Source organism: Mustelus asterias, chromosome 22 (genome assembly GCF_964213995.1).
Source record: "Mustelus asterias chromosome 22, sMusAst1.hap1.1, whole genome shotgun sequence".
NCBI lineage: Eukaryota > Metazoa > Chordata > Chondrichthyes > Carcharhiniformes > Triakidae > Mustelus > Mustelus asterias.
Genome location: NC_135822.1, coordinates 64250355 through 64274836, shown reverse-complemented (window position 1 = coordinate 64274836; position 24482 = coordinate 64250355). Strand labels below are relative to the sequence as shown.

At 42.8% G+C, this 24482-nt stretch overlaps 1 protein-coding gene across 1 annotated transcript in view; it reads left to right on the top strand.

Annotated features, from left to right (window-relative positions):
• Positions 1 to 24482, top strand: part of gck (glucokinase (hexokinase 4)) — a 44330-nt gene that overhangs the window by 18305 nt on the left and 1543 nt on the right. The window contains exons 3-9 of the mRNA XM_078238569.1: positions 2724 to 2878; positions 3099 to 3218; positions 4655 to 4750; positions 5448 to 5547; positions 15073 to 15256; positions 17863 to 18018; positions 21508 to 21741. Of these exons, the coding sequence (XP_078094695.1) occupies positions 2724 to 2878; positions 3099 to 3218; positions 4655 to 4750; positions 5448 to 5547; positions 15073 to 15256; positions 17863 to 18018; positions 21508 to 21741 (1045 nt within the window). The remainder of the gene's footprint in view (positions 1 to 2723; positions 2879 to 3098; positions 3219 to 4654; positions 4751 to 5447; positions 5548 to 15072; positions 15257 to 17862; positions 18019 to 21507; positions 21742 to 24482) is intronic.

The window sequence follows — 24482 nt, the reverse complement described above, 5'->3', positions numbered from 1 at the left end:
AGTGTGACATGAACCCAGGATCCTGGTTGAGGCCGTCCTCATGTGTGCGGAACTTGGCTATCAGTTTCTGCTCAGCGATTCTGCGTTGTCATGTGTCGTGTAGGCCGCCTTGGAGAACGCTTACCCGAAGATCAGAGGCTGAATGCCCGTGACTGCTGAAGTGTTCTCCAACAGGAAGAGAACACTCTTGCCTGGTGATCACCAGGCAGGAGTGTTCTCTCCCTGTTGGGGAACACTTCAGCAGTCACGGGCATTCAGCCTCTGATCTTCGGGTAAGCGTTCTCCAAGGCGGCCTACACGACACATGACAACGCAGAATCGCTGAGCAGAAACTGATAGCCAAGTTCCGCACACACGAGGACGGCCTCAACCGGGATCTTGGGTTCATGTCACACTATCTGTAACCCCCACGGCTTGCCTGGGCTTGCAAAATCTCACTAACTGTCCTGGCTGGAGACAATACGCATCTCTTTAACCTGTGCTTAATCCTCTCTCCACTCACATTGTCTGTACCTTTAAGACTTGATTACCTGTAAAGACTCGCATTCCAACCATCATTTTGTAAATTGAGTTTGTGTCTTTATATGCCCTGTTTGTGAACAGAACTCCCACTCACCTGATGAAGTAGCAGCACTCCGAAAGCTTGTGGCTTGTGCTACCAAATAAACCTGTTGGACTTTAACCTGGTGTTGTGAGACTTCTTACCTTGGTTATAGAAGACAGAGAGTAGTGATGGAAGGGTGTTTTTCAGAATGGAGATCTGCAGCTCGTGGTGTTCCACAGGGATCAGTGCCGGAACCTCTGTTATTCGTAGTATATATAAATGATCTGGAGGAAAATGTGGGTGGTCTGATTAGTAAGTTTGCAGATGGCACAAAGATTGGTGGAGTTGCTGATAGTGCCAGCGATTGTCAGAGGATACAACAGGATAAAAATAGATTGGAGACTTGGGCACAGAAATGGCAGATAGAGTTTAGTCCAGACAAATGCGAGGTGATTGCATTTTGGAGGATCAAATTTAGGTGTGAATTATACTGTAAATGGCAGAAAGCTTAGGAACATTAACATACAGAGGGATCTGGGCGTGCAGATCCACAGTTCCCTAAAAGTGACAACACAAGTGGCCATGGTGATAAAGAAAACATATGGCATGCTTGCCTTCATCAGCCGAGGCATTGAGTACAAGAGTTGTGAAATCATGTTGCAACCATATAAAACCTTGGTTCGGCTGCATTTGTAGTATTGCGTGCAGTTTTGGTCATCACACCACCAGAAGGACTACCTTTGGTGGAAGCTTTGGAGAGAGTGCAAAGAAGGTTCACCAGGATGTTGCCTGGTCTCGAGGTTAGCAATAAGGAGAGGTTGAATAAACTAGGATTTCTTTTACTGAAAAGATGGAGGCTGAGGGGAGACTTGACAAGAGGTCTATAAAATTATGAGAGACATAGACAAGATGGATCGTTAGAGGATTTTTCCAAGGGTGGCTGTGCTAATTACAAGGGGGCACAGGTTCAAGGTGAGAGGGGGAAAGTTTAAGGGAGATGTGCGGGGCAAGTTTCCATGCAGGGAGTGGTGGGTGCCTGGAACACGCTATCAGAAGAGGTAGTGGAAGCAGGCACATTAGCAACATTTTGAAAGGCATCTGGATGGGTACATGAATAGGGAGGGAATAGAGGGATACGGACCGAGTAAGGGCAGAGGGTTTTTTAAAAATTTAGTTAAGGCATCATGATCAGCACAGGCTTGGTGGGCTGAAGGGCCTGTTCTGTGCTGTATTTTTCTTTGTTCTTTGTTCTAAAACAAAACAGAGCTTGCATTTATACAGCACCTTTCATGTTCTCAGGATGTCCTGAAATAATTCACAGCCAATGAAGTAATTAAAAGTGAAAGCATTGTTTTTATGCAGGGATCAGGTAAGCTCATCTGTGCATTGCAAGTTCCCACAAGTAGCAGGAAAATAAATGACCAAGTAACCTGTTTCATTGATGTTAAATAATCTGATTTTATAATGTTGATTGAGAGACAAATATTGACACCAGAAAGAATTCCCCTGCACTTGCGAATCAAGCCATGGAATCTTTTACATCGAGTAGATGGGTTTCAACATCTTGCCCAAAAGACACACACCCAACAGTGCACCACTTCTTCCATACTGCACTGAAGTGTCAGCCTACATTTTGTGCTGAAGTCATTGATGTGAGGCTTCAGCCCATGACCTTGTGATTCAAAGGCAAGAATGCCACCAAGGCTAAGGCTGACGTGTCTCATTGCTTTCCTCTACAGTTTTCCACCTATCCACACCACCTAAGAAGTATTTATGGTTTTTGAGAGTTTGCTGACGGTGAGTGCTTCCAGCACATTAGCTCATTAATGTACCTTTTCACATTTGTGTACATAAGCGATTTCTTTGTTTAACACTGTAACAAAATGATCCCTCTTATTTCATAGAACTGTTTCAGCTTTCCCTTTGATTACTCTTTCTCCTCAGAAAACTCATAAAGCAAAACTTTGAAAAGTAAGAATTCTGTTGAAAGGGCTTCATTCTGAAACATTAGCTCTCTTTCTGTCTTCACCAATTCACCAGAGCTGCTGAGTATTTTCAGAATTCTCTGTTCTTCTTTGAAATGTGTTCTTCTTTCTTTGAGTCATTCCTTTTGAAACTGAGCTTTATGTTCACCTATGTACATTGGGTGACTCATTGCTCCCTTGTCTTCTACACTCAGAGGTGGGAGACTTCCTGGCACTGGACCTGGGTGGCACAAATTTCCGTGTGATGCTGGTGAAAGTTGGTGAAGATGAGAAAAGGGGTTGGAAAATTGCAACCAGTAACCAGAGGTACTCCATCCCATTCGCTGTCATGACTGGTACAGCAGAAATGGTAAGACTTTATAAGCTTGCCCAATGTTTCAGTCTGATGTAAATGAAATGATCTGTTTGTGTGACTGATTTTGATTTTTTTTCTGCATATTTATTCTGCAGCAATACCATAACCTGTTTTCCTGAAATATACTGTACAAGATGAGTTTCTTATAATCTCTTAATCATGTTATCTGTGATTACAATAACTTTCTAATTTTATTTGCTTTGTTTTTATCTAGCTCTTTGATTACATTGCTCTGTGTATCTCCAACTTCCTTGATGGGCACAATATGAAGGATAAGAAGCTGCCATTGGGTTTCACATTCTCATTCCCTGTCCGCCATGAGGATATTGACAAGGTGAGAAAGCCAGCAAGGATCGTCAATAACAGTTGCACAGTACGACACATCAAACCGCAGTATAAATGCACTCGCATCACAACTATCATAATAAACACTAATGGCTTCCTTTATTACCAAAGTACTGTTTTTTCTAAAATCATAGAATCATACAGCGCAGAAGAGGCCCTTCAGCCCATTGAGCCCACACTAAGACATTAGAAACACCTGAAGTCCCACCTAATCCCATCTGCCAGGACTTGGTCCATAGCTCTGAATGTTATGATGTGCCAAGTGCTCATCCAGATATTTTTTAAAGGATGTGAGGCAACTCGCCTCTACCACCCTCCCAGGCAGCGCATTGCAGACCATCACCACCCTCTGGGTAAAACAGTTTCTCCTCACATCCTCCCTAAACTTCCTGCCCCTCGCCTTGAACCTATGTCCCCTTGTGACTGACCCTTCAACTAAGGGAACAGCTGCTCCTTATTCACTCTGTCCATGTCTCTCATAATCTTGTACACCTCGATCAGGTCACCCCTCAGTCTTCTCTGCTCCAGAGAAAACAACCCAAGCCTACCCAACCTCTCTTCATAACTCAAATGTTCCATCCCAGGTAGCATCCTGGTGAATCTCCTCTGCACCCCCTCCAGTGCAATCACATCCTTCCGATAATGTGGCGACCAGAACTGCACAAAATACTCGAGCTGTGGCCTCACCAAAGTTCTACACAACTCCAACATGATTTCTCTGCTTTTTTAATCTATGCTTTGATTGATAAAGGCAAGTGTCCCATATGCCTCTTTCACCACCCTACTAACATGCCCTTCTGCTTTCAGAGATCTGTGGACAAATACGTCAAGGTCCCTTTGTTCCACAGAACTTCCAAGTGTCCTACCATTCATTGAGTATTTCCTTGTCAAATTACTCCTTCCAAAGCATATCACCTCACACTTTACAGAGTTAAATTCCATCTGCCACTGATCTGCCCATTTGACCATTCCGTCTATATCTTCTTGTAGCCCAAGACACTCCGTCTCACTGTTAACCCCACCCGTCCAATCTTTGTATGATCGGCAAACTTACTAATCCTACCCCCAACATAATTATCAATGTCATTTATATAAATGACAAATAATTGGGGGCCCAACACAGATCTATGTGGACACTGGCTTCCAGTCACTGGCTTCCAGTAATCATCTCTTGGACTGCCTTCAAATGTACCTTAGACAGAGGGGATAAAGATCTCTTTTGGCTAAGAAGGTTCTTGGGTTTTTTACTTTCTCAATTCAGTTTCGAGCTCAGAGCATGAACGTAGTTATGATTCACCACAGGTTGTACTATTTCTGCATTCTCATGAGAGGAGGCTGCCACATCCACCCAAACAGATTGCTTGTCACGGATTGCTTTCTGCACAAGAATACATTATATCTAATCACACTGAATTTTCTTCACAGGGGATCCTTTTGAACTGGACTAAAGGATTTAAAGCATCTGGAGCTGAAGGGAACAATGTGGTAGGACTGCTTCGTGATGCCATTAAAAGGAGAGGGGTGAGTCTTGAATTCAGAACATCTCACAACACGTTGCTGTTGCCATTCAATATTTATAATTAAATGAAATTTCTTGCAGCAAATGTGAAATATTTCTCATTCTTAATTGTATCAAAAATCACCAGCACTTCTGGCCCCAAATGGAATACTGTTGGTGCTGAGACATCTGTCTTGTGACACTAACTCCTCTCTTCCCACGGAAATGAGTTTGGAAGATCAGAAGAAATAGGAGCAGGCGTAGGCCATTCAGCCCACAGACATAGGAACATAGGACTTAGGAGCCCATCAAGCCTACTCTGTCATTCAGTAAGACCTTGGCTATTCTGATTATGGCCTTATCTCCACTTTCCTGCCTGGCCCCAATAGACTTTTTTGTCAATCAGAAATCTGCCTTACTCAAACTTGAATATGTTTTATGACCCAGCGTCCACTGCTCTCTGTGAAAGAGAACTCTGAAGACAGATAATTCTCTCAAGAAGGAATTCCTCCTCATCTCAGTCCCTGCCATTTCCTTGCTTCTCATTGTTAATTCCCCAGTCTCATGCTCTAACTTTAGCTACTCTTTTCATTTTAATATAGTTGGAGAAGTTTGCACTGTATGTTTTTCTGTTTCTTGGTAGTTTTCTCTCATATGCTTTAGATAAGCTAAGACAGGAACCATGAATTGTGTTTTCCAAATGCTTCTTTAATGTTGCAGGATTTTGAAATGGATGTGGTTGCCATGGTGAATGACACTGTTGCAACAATGATCTCCTGTTATTATGAAGACCACAGCTGTGAGGTTGGCATGATTGTAGGTAAGGAGAACTTGAAGTTCCTAGTTACAATGATGAAAAGAAAATTGGAAATATAGCATCGTACAGGATCAGTTGGCCAAAGCGTTATCGGTTCAGTTAAGGAATAGACAATGTTGCCCATCTTGCAAACTCTAAGTGCAGTGGAACAGTTGACAGACTGCAGGTTCATTTGAAGTTTCAGACATGGCAAATTTCCATGTTGTGTGGAACTATCTTGAGAAGTGCAGAGCAGAGTCAAAGAAGAATGATCGGACAAGTTAATCTGTGCTGACCTGACAGGCAACCAATGTTAAAAGGCATGCTGATGAAATTGAAGCAGCTGCTTCTCAATGGTGGTGAAATGTGAATCAATAAGAATTGTTGATTGGAAAAAAATCAGAAAGCTTTGGAGAAAATTTGCAACATTAATCTCAGGATGATGTCAGACCTCTTTAACGGATTCAGATAACTGTCATACAATGCAAAATTTAGGCATTTGCAATTTGTAACTGCCAGCTGAACCTGAAGGAGAATTTTGTAATTGTTTCCACATTTTAAAATCTTTTGCTGCAGTCAGGGTTTGGTTATAAAAATTACTTCCAATAACAGCACAACTGCAAGGCAAAAAATACTATGCTCTTTGTACAGATGTGGTCTGATGACTAAATCAGCGGAATACTTTCCAAATCATGTTTAAATATTGGAATGCCAGCACAAGCTGTATTCATTCTCCCTCACTCCCCACAAGTGGCTGCTGTGCTCAGTGGTCTCATTTTTCCCTCTAAGCCAAAGAACTGTGAGTTTTCGCCTCTATTCAGGTATTAAGTGCATAATCTGGATTGACAAAAAAATGCAACACTGATCGTGTGCTGTATTCACCGTCAGAAGTCTCACAACACCAGGTTAAAATCCAACAGGTTTATTTGGTAGCAAAAGCCACTCGCTTTCGGAGCGCTGCTCCTTCGTCAGGTAAGTGGGAGTTCTGTTCACAAACAGGGCATATAAAGACACAAACTCAATTTACAAAATAATGGTTGGAATGCCAGTCTTTCCTTTCGGTACTGAGAGTGCTGTATTGTCAGAGATATTAAAGATTTCATTGCATTTTCCATATCAGTAGAGGAATATCCAGTAGTAATATGTTGCAGAGATCAGTTAGCTCAGTTGGCTCGATGGCAAGGGTGTGGCGCAGAATGAAACCAACAGCTCGGGTTCAATCCCCATACACGTAGTGGTAGCTTTTGGAGGCCTGCCTCATGCTTGATGTGGAGTTGTGCCCCTCAAACTATGCAACCAGTTGTCTCACTCTGATAGTGAGAGATGCTTGTGGTCCTTCGTGCACTCCAGCTCATTTCCAAAAAAGTGACTATCCTTGTTGTAGTCTGATGACTGGAAGCACCACTTATCATGAGATCTGTAACAGAAATATGGAGTAATAAGAAAACTTCATCTAATTAGTGTTTTAAAATTTTATTCCGCTTTGAGAATAGCGATGCATGTTGTACTTACTGTGCTCTGATGATATGATTGCTGTAGTAAAGTCGAAAGCAACCTGTGGCTTCAGAAAAAAAAAATTATTATTAATATACTGTATATACAAGGTAAGGGCCTGATAGAACACAAACACAGGTCAACTCTCTTCTCCTCCCTCTGGCTCCAACTGAGGTTCCTCCCTGTCCAAGGATGCGTGCCCTTGCTCCAGAATGGCTCAGCTTCTGATGCAGCCTCTCCATTTGGTCCAGCCCGATCATGTGGCCCTCAAAGGATCACCCCTTTAAAGGGGCCACTTTACCTCACTCTTCCCCCCTCCAACTCCTGAGTCCACCTACAAATGAAAGCAAAAAGAACATCATTATAAATGGGCATACATAACACAATAACACACCAGGGACACCCAAGGGAAAAGTCATTCAAAAAGTCAATCGATCTGGAGACTTCTGGACTCTGGAGGAACGTCTCAACACAGTACTAGATCCTCCAGTGAGTATAGAATCCTGGCAGGCAGATGTAAAATGCACATTAATCAATTTGGGCTTAACATCCTTCTTAGCTTTGGAAACCGCAGGTCACCTTGGCACCACATTAATCGCAGCAACCCCTGTATCAGTATCTGGCATGCCCAAGTCCACTACAGGACACACCTATTGGTCCCCTGTGTCAGATCAACTCTCTTCCTTAAATGATCCACATGTTTTTTTATATGGCAGCCTTGTACTTCTACAAGGTATGAGACTGGTACCATTCTTTCCACAATTTTGGTTGCCACCCATGCAGATCCACCACCAAAATTCCTGGACAAGACTAAATCATCAAACTGGAAAACTCTGTGCCTTTTTCTTGAGTTGTGGTTTTCTTTCTGGGAGGCTTGCCTCGCCTCCACTTTCCCTGCCAAATCTGGAAATACCATATCCGACCGGGTTTGGCATCCCATTAACAATTCAGCTGGCGTAGCCCCTGTGGCCACATTCAATGTAGTATTCAGTGTAGCATATGACAACAAGAAACTTGCCAAATGTAAAAGCAGTGGCCTATGAACTTGCTTTTTCATCAATGGTGTGAATGTTTGTACAGCTTGTTCTGCTAATCAATTGGAAGCTGGTGGTAAGGGGCTGATCGAATGTAGCGAACACCATTTAATTTTAACATTTTCAATACTCTTCCACTGTAAATGCTGTGCCATTTTCTGATGCTAAGACCTCTGGGATGCCATGGATGGCAAAAATCTGCCGTAACTTGTCAATGGTGGCTGCTGCCATTGTAGACTTCCAGCTGTTGGACATCCAGCCATTTTGAATGTGCATCAACCAAAATGAGGAATGTATGTCTCACGAATGATCCTGCAAAATCTATGCAGTCTTGACCATGGCCGACCTGGCCACTCCCACGGATGCAAATTTGCTAGTGTGGGCAATGATGCTGAGCTCCATAATTCGGGCACTGGCTGACCATTTTTTCAATTTCTTTATTGATATCCGGCCACCAAACATAAATTTGGGGCCAGTGCCTTCAGCCTACTTTGTCTGGGGAGTGCATCATGCAACTCCTGTAATAAATGTCATCGCTTCTTATAATCGCATTATAATACGAGCTCCCCACAATGACACGCCATCCTCACATGTAACCTCCATCCTACACCAGGGGAAGTGATGGACTCTTGGTATCATTGCTAGAATATTAATCCAGAAACTCAGCTAATGTTCTGGGGCCCCGTGTTCCAATACCATCACGGCAGATGGTGGAATTTGAATTCAATAAAAAATATCTGGAATTAAGAATCTACTGATGACCATGAAACCATTGTTGCTTGTCGGAAAAACCCATCTCGTTCACTAATGTCCTTTAGGGAAGGAAATCTGCTGTCTTTACCTGGTCTGGCCGACATGTGACCCCAGAGCCTCAGGAATGTGGTTGACTCTCAACTGCCCTTGGGCAACTAGGATGGGCAATAAATGCTGTGGATTTATGTGGGTCACGGGCATTCGGCCTCTAATATTCGGGTAAGCATTCTCCAAGGTGGCCTTCACAACACACGGCAGCGCAGAGTCGCTGAGCAGACATTTTTAAAAAAACTCTTAATCAAATCCGGCTAATGGTGAACCTCGTTTTCAATGCGACTGTCTTCGCAGGACTGAAACCAGGTTCCGCACACATGAGGACGGCCTCAACCGGGATCTTGGGTTTATGTCACACTATCTGTAACTCCCACAACCTGCCTGGACTTGCAAAGTCTCACTGGCTGTCCTGTCTAGAGACAATACACATCTCTTTAACCTGTGCTAATGTTCTCTCCACTCACATTGTCTGTACCTTTAAGACTTGATTAGCTGTAAAGACTCACATTCCAATCATTATTCATTATTCTGTAAATTGAGTTTGTGTCTTTATATGCCCTGTTTGTGAACAGAACTCCCACTCACCTGACGAAGGAGCAGCGCTCCGAAAGCTAGTGGCGTTTGCTACCAAATAAACCTGTTGGACTTTAACCTGGTGTTGTTAGACTCCTTACAATAAATGCTGGCCAGCCAGCAACGCCTGTGTCCCACGAATGAATTTTTAAAAACTGCAGTAAGGTTTGATTTGCTCTGATTTATCGTTGCACCAACCTTACATCACCATTCTTTGAACTTATAATTGTACAAGGTCTCTTTTGGTTTTCATATGAGTAGCTGAGACTGGCAAAATCTCTATCAGGTGAAACGCCAACACTATTTCTTGTGGTAAAGGCAGTGATGGTATTGTCACTGTGAGGTGCCTGAGTGCATCCACATTTGATATTTGCATCCCTGACCATGCTGGAAAGAGTAGCTATATGTAGCTAACAATAAGGTTCTGTGTCCTTGCGGAGGAGTTGGAAGCACTGGCTTATCCTCTTGGAATAAACCCAACAGCTTGTGATCTGATACTGTGGTGAAATGTCTACCATATATATTTTGATGAAACTTCTTCACCACATAAATTACTGCCAAACTCGCTTTATCAATCTGAGACTACTTTTTCTCAGCATCTGATAAGGTTCTTGATGCAAATGCAATTGGCCCCTCTATTTTGAATGGCATCATGTGGGGCAGGACTGTTCCCACTTCATTTGGTGATGCATCACAATTAACTACCAATGGTTTGGTTGGATCAAAATGTACAAGCAGTGTTGACGACTGTTAGGCTTGTTTTACTTTTGCAAAAGCATCTTTTTGTGCTTCTCCCCATTCCCATCACTGATGCTTCTTCGGAAGCTGGTAAAATGGGACTAAAATAGTAGACACATTTAAGAATCTGCGATAATAATTCACCATTCCTAGGAATGATTTTAACTCTGATACATTTTTATGCTGTGGTACTTCCTTTATGACTTTGACTTTATCTTCCAAAGGATGTAGGCCTTTTGTGTCTACAGTGAAACCCAGATACGTAACTTCATCTGCCTGGAAAGTGCATTTTTCTCATTTTAAATGAACGCCTGCTTCTTTAAATCTTCTTTAAATCTTCTTTAAATCTTCTAACTTTGCCCTGTGCTCCTCAGGGGACACTCCAGTAATCGGGATGTTATACAGGTACACCACTATTTTAGTAATGCCCTGCAATAAGCTTTCCATCGTTCACTAGAAAATGAGACAAGCTGATTAGGCTCCAGAGGGTAAATGTGTGTACTGGTATAATCCTTTGTGGGAGTTGATAGTAATTAACCGCTCAGAATCTTAGTCCAGCTCCAGCTGCTGATAGGAGTGAATGAGATTAACTTGACGTACTTAAGGCCTAATTTTACATAGCAGTCCGCAATTCTCGGAATGGGGTACCCATCTATCTGAGCTCCTCAATTTACAGTTAATTTATAATCCCCACGGATTCTTACTATGCGATCTGGCTTCCAAATAGGAACTATGGGCACAGCCCATTCAGGAAACTGTACAAGTTGACATCTAAGTCTTTCAATCTTCCTAGCTCCATTTCTACTTTATGATGGAGTGCATAAGCCACTGGCTGGGCCCGTGAAAGTTTTGGCGTTGCCTCGGGGTTCAAATAGATTTTGGCTTTCGTCCCTTTATTTGTCCCAGTGTCTTCTAGAAAACTTCAGAGTATTTGCAGGAGTTCTTGAAAACCTCAATCCCAAATACTTAATATCTCCAACCAGTCTAATTTTATCTGTTACAACCAGTCTTGCCCCATGAAACAATGTCTGTAACTCTCAATCACTAGGACAGATAATTATGCTGTTTGGTTTCTGAAGGATACTGTTCCTGTAACTTACGCTACTTTCTTCACCATCTCTCCTATAGACAAAAACAATCTGGCTTCTGAATTACTCAACCTCAAGGGTTGCAGACCTTTTTAGAGGTATGGGAATGCTTGTTCCCCTTTGACTGTGGCCACGGCTCCTGTGTCAACCTCCATTTGACCATCAAGGCTATTTCTATAGGTGGCACCTTGTTGAGTTGCACCTGGTTTAAAGTATACAATTCAGATCCCTCATTGGGCTCCTTAGCCAGTTTCTTTAACCATTGTTTTTTTTGTGAATTCTGTCCTGCTTGCTTCATTCTGCACCATGCTTGTAAGTGATCTTTCCCTTGCAATGGAAACATAGGTAACTTCTGTAGCAACAAGTTTCTTGAGAGTGTACTCACGCACACCAAAAACAAGCTTCCATCCCTAATGATGTACGACCCCAATTGGGCTCTGCTCCACCCTCACACAGGCTGTTCCTTGCAACAGGCGTTTCCCACCACAAATAGTTCATCTTACTCTGCTCAGCGCATTTAATTGCCTGGGAATCTCTACAACTTTTTCCAAAGAGATTTAGTCTCAGCCAGCAGGTTTTTTTGTATTGTGGGGCTGTTGACCCGCAGATCAAAAGGTCTCTGAACATTTCCCCTGAAGATGGGCCGAAATCGCAGTGCTCCGCTAACCCTCTCAATCTGGCCATTAACCCAGAGATGGTCTCCCCCCCCGCCCCCCGGCTCCCTGGCAGCAGAATGAATTTCATATCTCAACGTGATGATTGAAGGTCAGGAGCTAAAATGATCCTTGACCATTTCCACTATCTGGTCAATAAACTCTGGGCAAAATTCTCCCTTTTTCAGGCTAAGTATGCCAATGGGAAATTTGGTGCTGGTAGTGTCTGTTGGCTGGGATTCACCCACTTGAAAGATGCAAATGAGCCCTTCTTGCAAAACCTGGCAGCCAACCCCACTGTTCAGAGATTGGGACCGCATTTTTAAACAGTGCCCTGATCTCCTCCACACCCCCCCCACCCATGGTTGGTGACAGACCCCCTCACCCCAAAATATGAAATGGTGACTCCCCGGCTGCTGACTAGGAGAGGACCACCAACCCCTCAGCAAAGAGTGGCATTTTACCCTCTCCCCCCACCACCACTCAAATTATGGGTGATCACCTCCTCCCCCAACACCACAGAGGCATGAGGGAGACCCGATCTGGCAAAGGGCTGACCTCACCATTCTCCCCCAGGATGGGGGTCTCGTAGCTGGACTGTCCCTTCTAGCCCTGGAAGACCTAAAGCTCATCCCTCGCATGGTGATTTCAGGCAGCCCTGTGATCAACATCTTCATTCTTGCCTGTCAACTCTGAAGTGGCCTAGTCTCTTTAATCTCCATGACCCTGGTCATCTGACAGGCTTTTAAATCACAGTAGTGGTCCATTCAGCAATAGGGATTTCCCTTTCTCTCTGTCAGAAGCTACAGATGTGACTAGACCCTTTTTAAGTCCGCTCAGACAGAGACAGAGGAGATGTCAATTTCAGTGGGGGGGGGGGGGGGGGGGGCGCGGAGGTTTCTTCGCCACAGTTGTGCACTCAGCCCCCATGTATTCATATAGCTTTTATTTAAGTCTCTGAGCCTTCCTAGTACGTGGAAACCTTTGGAATCCTCTCTATTCCCTTGAATACTTTTCGGATCGCTGTCAATTTCAGATTGCAGGTGCTTTGAAGTAGGCTTTCATTGACAGCTTAATGGATTTCTACTCAACCTCCAGTCATCTATGTTTATTTAGCTTTCCCTTCATGCTTGAATGCATCTCAAATACTTCCATCCTAACCGCAATGTTTACATAACCTCTAAGCCTGATTGACAACTGTGGTTTCTTCAAAGGGATTAAGTGGTTTCACTTCCTTTTTTGCAGACCAAGGGCGACACAGTAGCACAGTGGTTAGCACTGCTGCCTTATAGCGCCAGGGTTCTGGTTCGATTCTAGACTTGGGTGACTGTGGAGATTTTCTCCCCATGTCTGCAAGGGTTTGCTCTGGGTGCTCCGGTTTCCGCCCACATTCCAAAAATGTGTAGGTTAGGGAGATTGGCGGGGTAAATATGTGGAGTTATGGGATCAGGGCCTGGGTGGGATGTTCTGTTGAAGTGTTGGTGCAGACTCAATGAGCTGAATGGTCTCCTTCTGCAGTGTAAGGATTCTTTGATTCAAATAAAATCTGTGTGAATACATTGGGACTGAGTGCACCATGCCTGGGGTGGTCTTGAGGGCGAGAAGAGGCAGCTCAGTCATGAGACCCTCTCCCTGCCAGAGATAGCGAGGTCAACCCTTTGCCCCCAAGCCTGAGTACACCTAACCCCCAGGACCTTTGGGTGACCCTCCCTCTTCAGTCTGGCAACGGAGGGGCAAATGACCATTGGACATACCTCCTTGACCCCCCCTCAGGGCTTAAAGAGCCAGGCAAGGTGTCAATACTGGAGGCAGTGCACTGCTGGCAGTGCCAAGGCACATGGCCTGAAGGGGAGTCTGAGTTGGGATCTGAGGCAGGAAGGAGGCTGATGGGGCAGTCTTAGGAGGTGGGAGTCGGGCTCTGAGTGAGGGGAGTCAGGGCACCCTCATTTCTGGGTGGTGTGGCAATGGGGGGAAAGGGGGTGACCCATTATTTGAATGGTGGGAGAAAGATATCTCTCTTTGCTGAGGGATTAATGGTGCTCCTCTGGACCCTCGGGGTCTAGCATGCCAGGCCCACGATGGGCATTACCAGCACCAAAGCCTGCCCAGTTTATTTCCCACTGAGGGGCCAGGTGCATGAGGAGGGGCCAGCGAATGTGCTGACAAACCTGCTAATTGTATTACAATTAGTGGGTTTGCATATTAATCAGCTGTCCGCTATGGGCGGGACCCGAATTGCGGCCAGCATGGTGGATCAGGCGAATCCCAGTTGTCTTGATGTCTGTCGGGAATCCAGTTTTTGGCCCATGCCCCATTCAGCGGGGCATCAGAATTCCCGCAGGCTGTCTGACGAGAATCCAGCTCTTTTGTCTGGAATGTCAGATGAGGTTAGGCTGTAAGTTTGTGGGCCAACGACTGAGTAGTATCACTTTTCGTCTTTTATCTGCCATGATCTCATTTGCTCCAAAGAAGGAACACACCATTTCGATATATTGCCCTTAGCTCTCAACCTCTGACTCAATATTCCCAATTAAAGGCATTTCTTAGCTTTGACCATCATCTCCTTCCCCTCTGACTGAACACTGTGATTTCCCAACAATTGGCATAGATTTTCCTCATTTCCAGCGTAGTAAAGTTGCATGTGACTTGTGGCTTCATAAATGAACAATTTATTATTATAACAGATATACAAGATAAGGTTCTGACAGAACATAAACACAGGTCTGCTCTCTTCTTCTCCCTTGATCCAACTGAGTTCCTCCCATTCCAGGACATGCACCTTTGTTCCAGATTAACTTGGCTCCCCATGCAGCCTCTTCATCGAGTCTGGCCCAATCACGTGGCCCTCAAAGGAACATCCTTTCAAAGGGGCCATGTTACCACAATTGCATTCAACAATGTTTACAAAACAATCAACGTGGCTTCAGATAAAAACTAGAACAAGTGAGACGGGGGCACAAATAAGCTATAGCAGAATAATGAAGAATTGTCATTCAGGTGGAATAACAAACAGGAAAGCCGGGCTGCACAAGATGATTTGATCCTTGGCTGATTTGGACCATCTCCACTTCTCCAAAAAAATGTTCTCAAGTGGAATACTTAGCCTTTAACACTCACTCTTAATCTTTTGTCTGTGGCTACATTTTATGTTTATGTTTCTAGGTACTGGCTGCAATGCCTGTTACATGGAGGAAATGAAAAATGTGGAGTTGGTGGAAGGTGAAGAAGGAAGAATGTGCGTTAACACCGAGTGGGGGGGGTTTGGAGACACGGGTGAGCTAGAGGAGTTCCGTCTAGAATACGATTGTGTTGTTGATGAGACATCTAACAATCCAGGGTATCAGTTGTAAGTAAAACTGCATTATATCTGAAGTTAACATTGTTGTTATTGAATGTCGTAGCAGCATCACAAACGCTTGTATTAGTGAAGGAGATTTGGGTGAAATGGAGTACATCAACATCTTACAAAAATGAGAATGATGGACAGTGCTTGGATTAAAATTTCCTTTTCCCTTTGAGAGTTCCTGATAATAGCCCATGCTTTGTGGTAATGAGAAGGTGATGGTGATCCTTCTTGAACTGCTGCAGTTCTATGGGGAAGGTGTATGTACAATGGTATAACCAATGACAGGACTTTGATCATGAAGTAACAGCAAAGTACATGTCCAAGTGAGAATAATACATAATGTGCAGGGTGACTTGTTAGTAATGATGTTCCCACAGCTTTGTTCATATACTCACACAGGTTCAATAAACAATGTTTCCAAAAGTAATTTGGATTATTCCTACTTTATTGTAAACTAACTAGTTCAAAGGGCCCAGCTTGCATTCTTGATTGTAATATTTTGACAAAATCTTAGCAGAACTGCCCTAATATTTATACCAAGCAGTTGCTTCCAAACAACACCCACCCTTATTCTCTGCATCACTGCTTTTGGTTGTTTTTCTGGTGTTTCTAGTGTGCACTGTTCCATAATTCAACAATAAATCTTAACACTCTGAGAGTAATGATGTGCCATTACGCAGCTCCGACTCATCAACCTAAATTGCCTATAGCAACTGCAATTACCAACTCAGCTGATGGCTGTTTCAGCCGCATGAGATGAACAGAATCTGAATTAAAGTGTTTACCATTTTGATCAGTATTGTTGCAGTTATGGAGTCAAAGTTCATCTCTTGTTTGAGGTACTTCAGTGGCTTCCAGTCACAGCTTTGAAATCAGAACAGCTGGGAGAACCTAGTCGCAGCCTCAGCAGATTAAAGTTGGTCAAAGTCTAATTGCTGCATTTTACCATATTCTGTATGGTGGATGCAGCAGGCAAAGATTGAGTTTGTGCTGATGCAAAGCATTATTAAACCTATTAGTTAATGCAGTGATGCTCAGAAAGGTCAGGTCTAAAGTGCTTCCCGGCATAGGAAGATTTCTGTATTCAGTTAAATGGCATCATTCTGTGTTTAGGGCACCAGATTGAGGAAAGTATAGCAAATGTGGCATTGGGATTTGCAGATTTGAGGGCCCCAGATTTAATGCGCAGAGTTAACTGACAGTTCATAAAATTTTATATCATACAAGGAGACCATTCGGATCAACATATTCAGTTTTCCCAAAGTCCTTTTAAATCTTTATTTTTCAAATATTTATGCACTCTCTTTTTAAAAAACTATTCTGAATTCTGGTTTCTCACTGTTTCTGGTCAAACTGTCTGTGTTCTAACAATTCTCTGTGGGGAATTTTCCCATCTCGCCAGCTGCGGGATTCATAATATTTTGACAGAGTCTGAGCAGAACTGCCCTAATATTTATACCAAGCAGTTACTTCCGAACAACACCCATCCTTATTCTCTGCATTGTTTTTCTGGTGTTTCTCGTGTGCACTGAAATCATAGAAATCATAGAAACCCTACAGTGCAGAAGGAGGCCATTCGGCCCATCGAGTCTGCACCGACCACAATCCCACCCAGGCCCTACCCCCACATATTTTACCCACTAATCCCTCTAACCTACACATCCCAGGACTCTAAGGGGCAATTTTTTAACCTGGCCAATCAACCTAACCCGCACATCTTTGGACTGTGGGAGGAAACCGGAGCACCCGGAGGAAACACACGCAGACACGAGGAGAATGTGCAAACTCCAGACAGACAGTGACCCGAGCCGGGAATCGAACCCGGGACTGTTCCATAATTCAACAATAAATCTTAACACTATGAGAGTAATGATGTGCCATTACGCAGCTCCGACTCATCAACCTAAATTGCCGATAGCAACTGCAATTACCAACTCAACAGGGGGCAGACCATGCAAAGGTCCGTTGACCTCGGGTGGGATTTTACGGTTTTGGGGCGAGCGTGGCCAGAAAATCCCGCCCTCTGTTTTCTTAACAAAATACAAATTCTGAACCTTTGCTTTTTTGGGAATGATTCAAATTTAGGTCCCCTCGGTCGTGAATCACTGATTCATAGAAATAATTTTTCCTTATTTACCTAATCAAAACCTCTTGTAATTTTAATTTATTTTAAATCTTATTTGCTCAGCTGAAAATGGGCCCAGTTTCTCTAGTTTCTGCTCAAAGCTAAAGCCTTTTGACTGGAGTGCATCTGGAGTTGACATTAACCCCACTGGGTGAGGGAGCAGGAAGAAAAATTATGGTTCCTAGAAACAGCACAAACAACACAAACAGCAGGTGAATCAACCACTGGGAAGATGGGGTTAGCTTGATAAGGTAAAACAATTGAGGCATCACAAAATGGCACTTTGGACCTGCAACCTTGATAGAGTGGAAAACAAAATGGACTTTTCAGAACGCAGCATGGATGAATATGAAGGCAATTTAATTTTGGGCTATTATTGAAGCATATCTATTTTTCTAAACAAAATCCCATAAGATACAATCGGAGCTTGGGATGGACAAGAAATTCAATGCATTTGATTCATGTCCTCTTTCTTAACCAGATATGAAAAGATTATTGGTGGGAAGTACATGGGTGAACTAACACGACTTGTGCTGCTGAAACTGGTAGATCAAAACCTGCTCTTCAATGGAGAGGCATCCCAGCTGCTGAAAACACAAGGCAGCTTTGAAACAAGATTCCTCTCACAAATAGAAAGGTACAAAGAAACTGAGTTGTTTGTGATCAATTGGAGAGGTTTGAGTTTCCACTTTCCTCCTGTGTTGAGAGTATATTTCAGTTTAAATACAGCATGTTCTGGAAAGGCACAGCCAACAAGCATCTAGTCTATCTTCCCTTTTCATGTGTTGATTACCCCCTGTGTATTTCCAGCATTCATAGACTTCTGGAACACTGTGCAGTTTGAGGCTTAAGATTTAAAGAAGGATGTACTTTCATTGGAGGCAGTACAGTGAAGATTCACGAAATTGGTCCCTGGGAAGAGGGTGTTGTCCTATGACGAGAAGCTGAGTAAATTGAGCCTATGTTCTTTGGAGTTTAGATGATGGAGAGGTAATCTTGCTGAAACAAACAAGATTCTGAAAGGACTTGATTTGATTTGATTTATTATTGTCACATGTATTGGGATACAGTGAAAAGTATTGTTTCTTGCGTGCTAAACAGACAAAACATACTGATCATAGAGTACATTGGGGATAAGGAAAGGAGTGTGTGCAGAATATAGTGTTACAGTCACAGCTGGGGTGTAGAGAAAGAGCAACTTAATTTATGGTAGGTGCATTCAAAAGTCTGGTGGCAGCTGGGAAGAAGCTGTTTTGAGTTGGTTGGTACATGATCTCAAAATTTTGTATCTTTTTCCCGATGGAAGAAGGTGAAAGAGAGTATGTCTGGGGTGCATGGGGTCCTTGATTATGCTGGCTGCTTTTCCGAAGCAGCAGAAATGTAGGCGGAGTCAATGGATGGGAAGCTAGTTTGCGTGATGGACTGGGCTGCGATCACAACCCTTTGTAGTTTCTTATGGTCTTGGTCAGAGCAGGAACCAAGCTGTGATACATCCAGAAAGGATGCTTTCTGTGGTGCAGCTGTGAAAATTGGTGGGAGTCATAGTGGACATGTCAAATTTCTTAAGCTTCCTGAGAAAGTAGCGGCATTGGTGGGCTTTCTTAACTATAGCATCTGCGTGGAGGGACCAGGACAGGTTGGTGGTGATTTAGACACCTAGAAACTTGAAGCTCTCGACTTTCTATTCGCCACCATTGTAGACAGGGGCATATTCTCCACTGTGCTTCCTGAAGTCGCTGACTATCCTTCATTTTACTAACTTTGAGGGAGAGCTTATTGTTGTCGCATCATTTCACCAGATTCTCTATCTCTTTCTTGTACTCCGTCTCATCATTAAACATAACATAGAAACATAGAAACCCTACAGTGCAGAAGGAGGCCATTCGGCCCATCGAGTCTGCACCAACCACAATCCCACCTAGGCCCTATCCCCACATATTTTTTACCCGCTAATCCCTCTAACCTACACATCCCAGGACTCTAAGTGACAATTTTTAACCTGGCCAATCAACCTAACCCGCACATCTTTGGACTGTGGGAGGAAACCGGAGCACCCGGAGGAAACCCACGCAGACACGAGGAGAATGTGCAAACTCCACACAGACAGTGACCCGAGCCGGGAATCGAACCCAGGACCCTGGAGCTGTGAAGCAGCAGTGCTAACCACTGTGCTACCGTGCCGCCCATTGTTTGAGATCCGACCCACTAGGGTGGTCTAACTTGAAAATGGTGATGAAATGGATGCCAAGAGATTGCTTCTGCTGGCTAGCAATCTAAGGCATTGGGCCACAGTCTCAGGATAAGGAGCCAATCATTAATGACTAAGATTAAAGAAATTATTTCACTGAAAGAGTTGTGAATCTTTGAAATCCTCTGCCTCAAAGAGTTGTGAATGCTTCATCTTTGAATACATTTGAGGTTAGGATAGACAGAGTTTTGGTCTGTCAGGGAATCAAAGGAGTGGGCAGTGAAGTGGAGCTGAAGCCCAAGATTAGCCATGATCTCATTGAATGGTGGAGGAGGTACAAAGGTCATATGGTATACTCCTTCTCCTGTTTCTTTGTTCATGTGTTCTGCTCTAGTGGAACTGTATTTGGAACTGTTCAACTATCATAAAGCCCATCCACCTTCTTCCATGAGAAAGAAATGTGTGTGACTTGTAACTTTCTCATTGTACAGCTTGTCAGAGTTGACTGGGCTTTTTTCAGCGGCAGAAACAGACAATCATGGCATAGCATGTATTTAAGCAGGAGACAAAACAGATTAGCATTTGTCCAAATAGATTAAGACTTAAACAGTAAATGTTAACATATCTTTTTTTCCTTTGCAAGATGTTGCATTATTTCCAACGTTATCTGTTCCAGGTTTCCAGTATTTGAAGTTTCTCTTTTCCATTTTCTTTGCATTCAATGTACTCGCAATTCTTCTATTCAGTTACCCTTTTTAGATAACTTTAAATAAAATTAGAGGCTAGTGTCACTGGACTTGATTTTATGATTTTATGCTACATTTGCATTTAATATACTGGTGATATAAAAGGATCCATTTAACCAATTCTTTGGTGTTGACTGTTTCCTAATGTGTTATTCACACAAGAACTCACAATCCAACCGGAAGTTTTTGATCCATCCTTTTAAAGTGTCTTTTGCATTTCTCACGAGCAGCTCAAGACTTGAAGTGAGGTTTCTGATACATGAAAATGTTTCTTAAACATGAAAATCACTGAAACACTTTCTCACATATTGAGGCAAAAACTATTGTACATTTAAAAATGATACTGATATCATATACCTGTCCCTCTCTTCCTACGTCTCGAATATACAGATATAATATACCTGCTTGATCTGCCATGAACCATTTTTGTTTCAATTTCCCCTATCATTTATTGAGATTACTTTATAAAATATATTTTTTGCTTGAACGTGCACAAGTCAAAGTACATTTAGTATGAATGGATCAATGCAGGACCTGCAGTGCAAGGGACAAAGAAGCAAGATAAAAACTGCATTTTATTTCTTTTCTCAGTCAGAAATTGTGTTTTGTTGTCTTGTATGCAATTTATAGGAAAAGACAATTTCCATTTTCAGTGGCTTGAAATTGGAGGGCATAAATTTAAAGACTGTCACCCAAAGAGAGATGCTGGAAGGAATACTGTTATGTAAAATGTTATAAGAACATAAAATGTCCAACCAGGACCACTAATGGAAGCAGAATTCCCAAGAGGCTTTAAAAGGGAGTTGGGTAAATGATCAAAAAACAACCAGAGAGAGCATACTGGGAAACAGTGGAAATTAATGGGTAACATTATGAGCTTGATGGGCTCAAGGACCTCCCAGTGTGTGTAAAATTCTCTGGTTCCACATTAATATATATCCAGAGTTGATGGCTTTTCAAGAGACAAATCAAGGTTCTACACCACGAGGCATCCTGGAGATATGGGCTTCAGGCTGAGACCTGGTTCTTCTGAGTCCTGGCCAGAGTTATGGCAGGAATTTGCTAATTTTCAGGCCACTTGTTGTGGTATCATTCTGACATTCCACTGTTCTCCATATTCCAGGGCCAGTTACCAACTGTCAAGCAAGTTAGAACAATTTCATATTGACTTATCCCTGTTATTTTCTTCAAGTGACACAGGGGACAAGAAGCAGATCTATAAAGTTCTGACAAAACTAGGTGTGTTGCCATCTGAAGCAGATTGTGATATTACCCATTTGGTGTGTGAGACCGTGTCGACACGGGCAGCACATCTATGTGCTGCTGGATTGGCAGGTGTTATAACTCGAATGTGGGAGAACAAGCGCAAAGAAACAATGAAGATTTCGGTCGGAATTGATGGATCAGTTTACAAGTTACATCCTCAGTAAGTGTTCACCTGAGCGAATAGTGATCTTTTGGAGCTGTTGTCAACGCTGTTCTTCAAGGTGCGTTGACTGTGCTGGGAGCACATCCAGAATTGTGAATATGCGGATCAGGTATGGGGGAAATGGAAATGTATGGCCCAGGTCTTCCAAAAGCCTGATCTATAATTATTACCAAGTATTAGTTTCCCATGACAGAATCTATAGACAGCTTCAACATTGAAGCTGCTCTTTACACAGTTTGAAAGATATTAAATGACATTGTGTATTACATAGTTCATTCTTTATCTTTACTGGAGACAGCAACATGTTTGATAATTCACTCCATTTATCATTGACAAAGTATTCTGAAACACCCAAACCGACTGTACAATATAGCACATTAAGTAGTCTCTCAACACTAGGTTAAAGTCCAACAGGTAGCACGAGCTTTCGGAGCGCTGCTCCTTCATCAGGTGAGTGCCCTGTTGGACTTTAACTCGGTGTTGTGAGACTACGTACTGTGCCTACCCCAGTCCAACGCCGGCAACTTCACAATATAGCACATGTTAGCCCTGTGTCCAAAATTGACGATGTGATGCACAAACTCACTGCTAAATCTGCTGGGCTTCTTCACACCCAATCGTCTCAAATGCACTTTTCATTCCTCCTTTCTAAGTAAACATAACATCTGTCTCCATTTGGCTAATGTTTTTCTTCCTACCTCGTCTTTTACAAGCACACATTTCTTTCACATAGTCTGCTGGAGATGAAAGGCCTCATTCCCTTTTGACATCAAACTGTTTAGCTATTTACTGCTCCCATAAACGATGATCCTGCTCTTGTCAATCCTCTTGAGTTATGTACCCAAGGCATCTTCTGTGTTTCAAATGCTTCCCTTATCTGCAGTATTGAGAAAGGCTTTTGAGAACATGGCAGGAGAAATACAGGCTTTTTCCTGAACATTAATCAAACAATTTATAACAGTGTCAAAACATGATGATATGTTACCCTGTTCACATCAGAAGTGAAGTTAAATTTGGCTGACTCATATTGTATTTATATTGCTGACTTGTGTTGCAGCAGCATGGAAAATGAAGGAGACACTGCCCTAATTCCAAGCCCACACTGTGACCTTTAGTATTTTAGCAAAAGTATCCTGGTTAAATGGAACAGTTACTCCCATCCCAATCCTTATTTCGCTTTAAAAAAGCAGGTTGCTCAGTTAAAAGTATTTAAATCAAGGGAAAGGAAATCTCTGTAGGTTAAAGAGTGAGAGCTAGAGTATACTTTAAAGTAATGAGTTGCCAGCTTCTAATCCTTAGTATTGAATGCAAACCCCCCATCTATATTGCACCAGCTTTACCCACACTATTGAGAGTCAGGATAAAGCATAGATGAACTGGCATTCTCTCAGACGCACGGAGAGATTTGGGTTTATGTAGAAATCAATATAAACTCAAAGCTGTGGTTCTGCAAAGACTTCATACTCTCGACTCGCATCCTACTGGCTTCACCTGTCAGTGTGTCCAAGGTGACCATCATTGCTGATCAGCAATGTCAAGCAGATTCAATAGCAGATTGTAGATTCGCAACATGAATAAATTTTGCACTGAATCAGATCCATTCACGACACTCCCAATTTGCCTTTTTGCCTGCAATTGAATATAATCATCAGAAAATTAAGACTGCAGTAGATTAGATGCATTGACCTCACTTCTCTGATCCATGCTGTTGTTGACTTAAATTTTGTACTTGCAGTTAAGCCTTATAAACTTTACACCCTGGCTTTTATTGTTCAATTCAGTACCAGTAGAAATGTAGAATTTTCATCTGTAAGTTTTGCATATATTCCTGACATCTGAGCATTCCAAGGAGTCAAGATGTCCTCAAGACCCTAATTTCACACAAAGTCAGTTATAGGCCAATTAATGACAGAAAGAAAAGTTTGCAAATTGACCTAGTACCAATAATTTACAGCACATGACAATCTGCTGATTATGTTTGCTAACAGGAATTAACGTATGTTTGTTTCCAGTACCTACTTAGACCACTTCCCCACAGGGAGTGCCTGAGCAGTATCCTTAAGGGGACAGATCAGGTTAGCAGCTGAACATCACAAGTCATTCCACCAGGCCACAGTCTACCAGTGAACAGTGCCTCAGAAGGTCAGCTAATTTGTGTATAATAATGAACCATGTAGCTACATTTACAATTATCCCTTAAGAAAACAGACTCTTTCCTCTATTTCTATATAATTCTAAAGCACACTGGGCTGGATCCTGAATTTATTTGACACTGTAAAAGAGGTAAAAGCAAATCAGCAGCCAGTTTTTAACATCGAATTTGCGAGAAATGTAGAACAGGCTGCTACTTTGCTCTTACCTGTTTTCACATAATGCATGAACTCACCATCTAAATGTATTTTCAGTTGACCGACACCCTAATTAAAAAGCATATATTTTTGAAAGACAGCGGGGTTTCTGTTCTTATGCTGCTGATCTCCACTCTTTATTTGTAGGTTTCTGCCATTCACGTGCCAAAACCCCAGGATCACAGAGTGGAGCTTATGGGCATGAGTACACAAACGTGCGTTCCTGGATTTGACGGCAAATACATGCCTTTCTTAGCAATGAATGATACTGTATTAGAATTGCACAGATTTACATGGTAGTCAGGTGGGTGGAGCTAACCCCAAGTGTGGTTGGCTTCTGCGGCAGGGAAATGGAAAGAGTTAACATGACCTCAACTGTAAGCTATATTG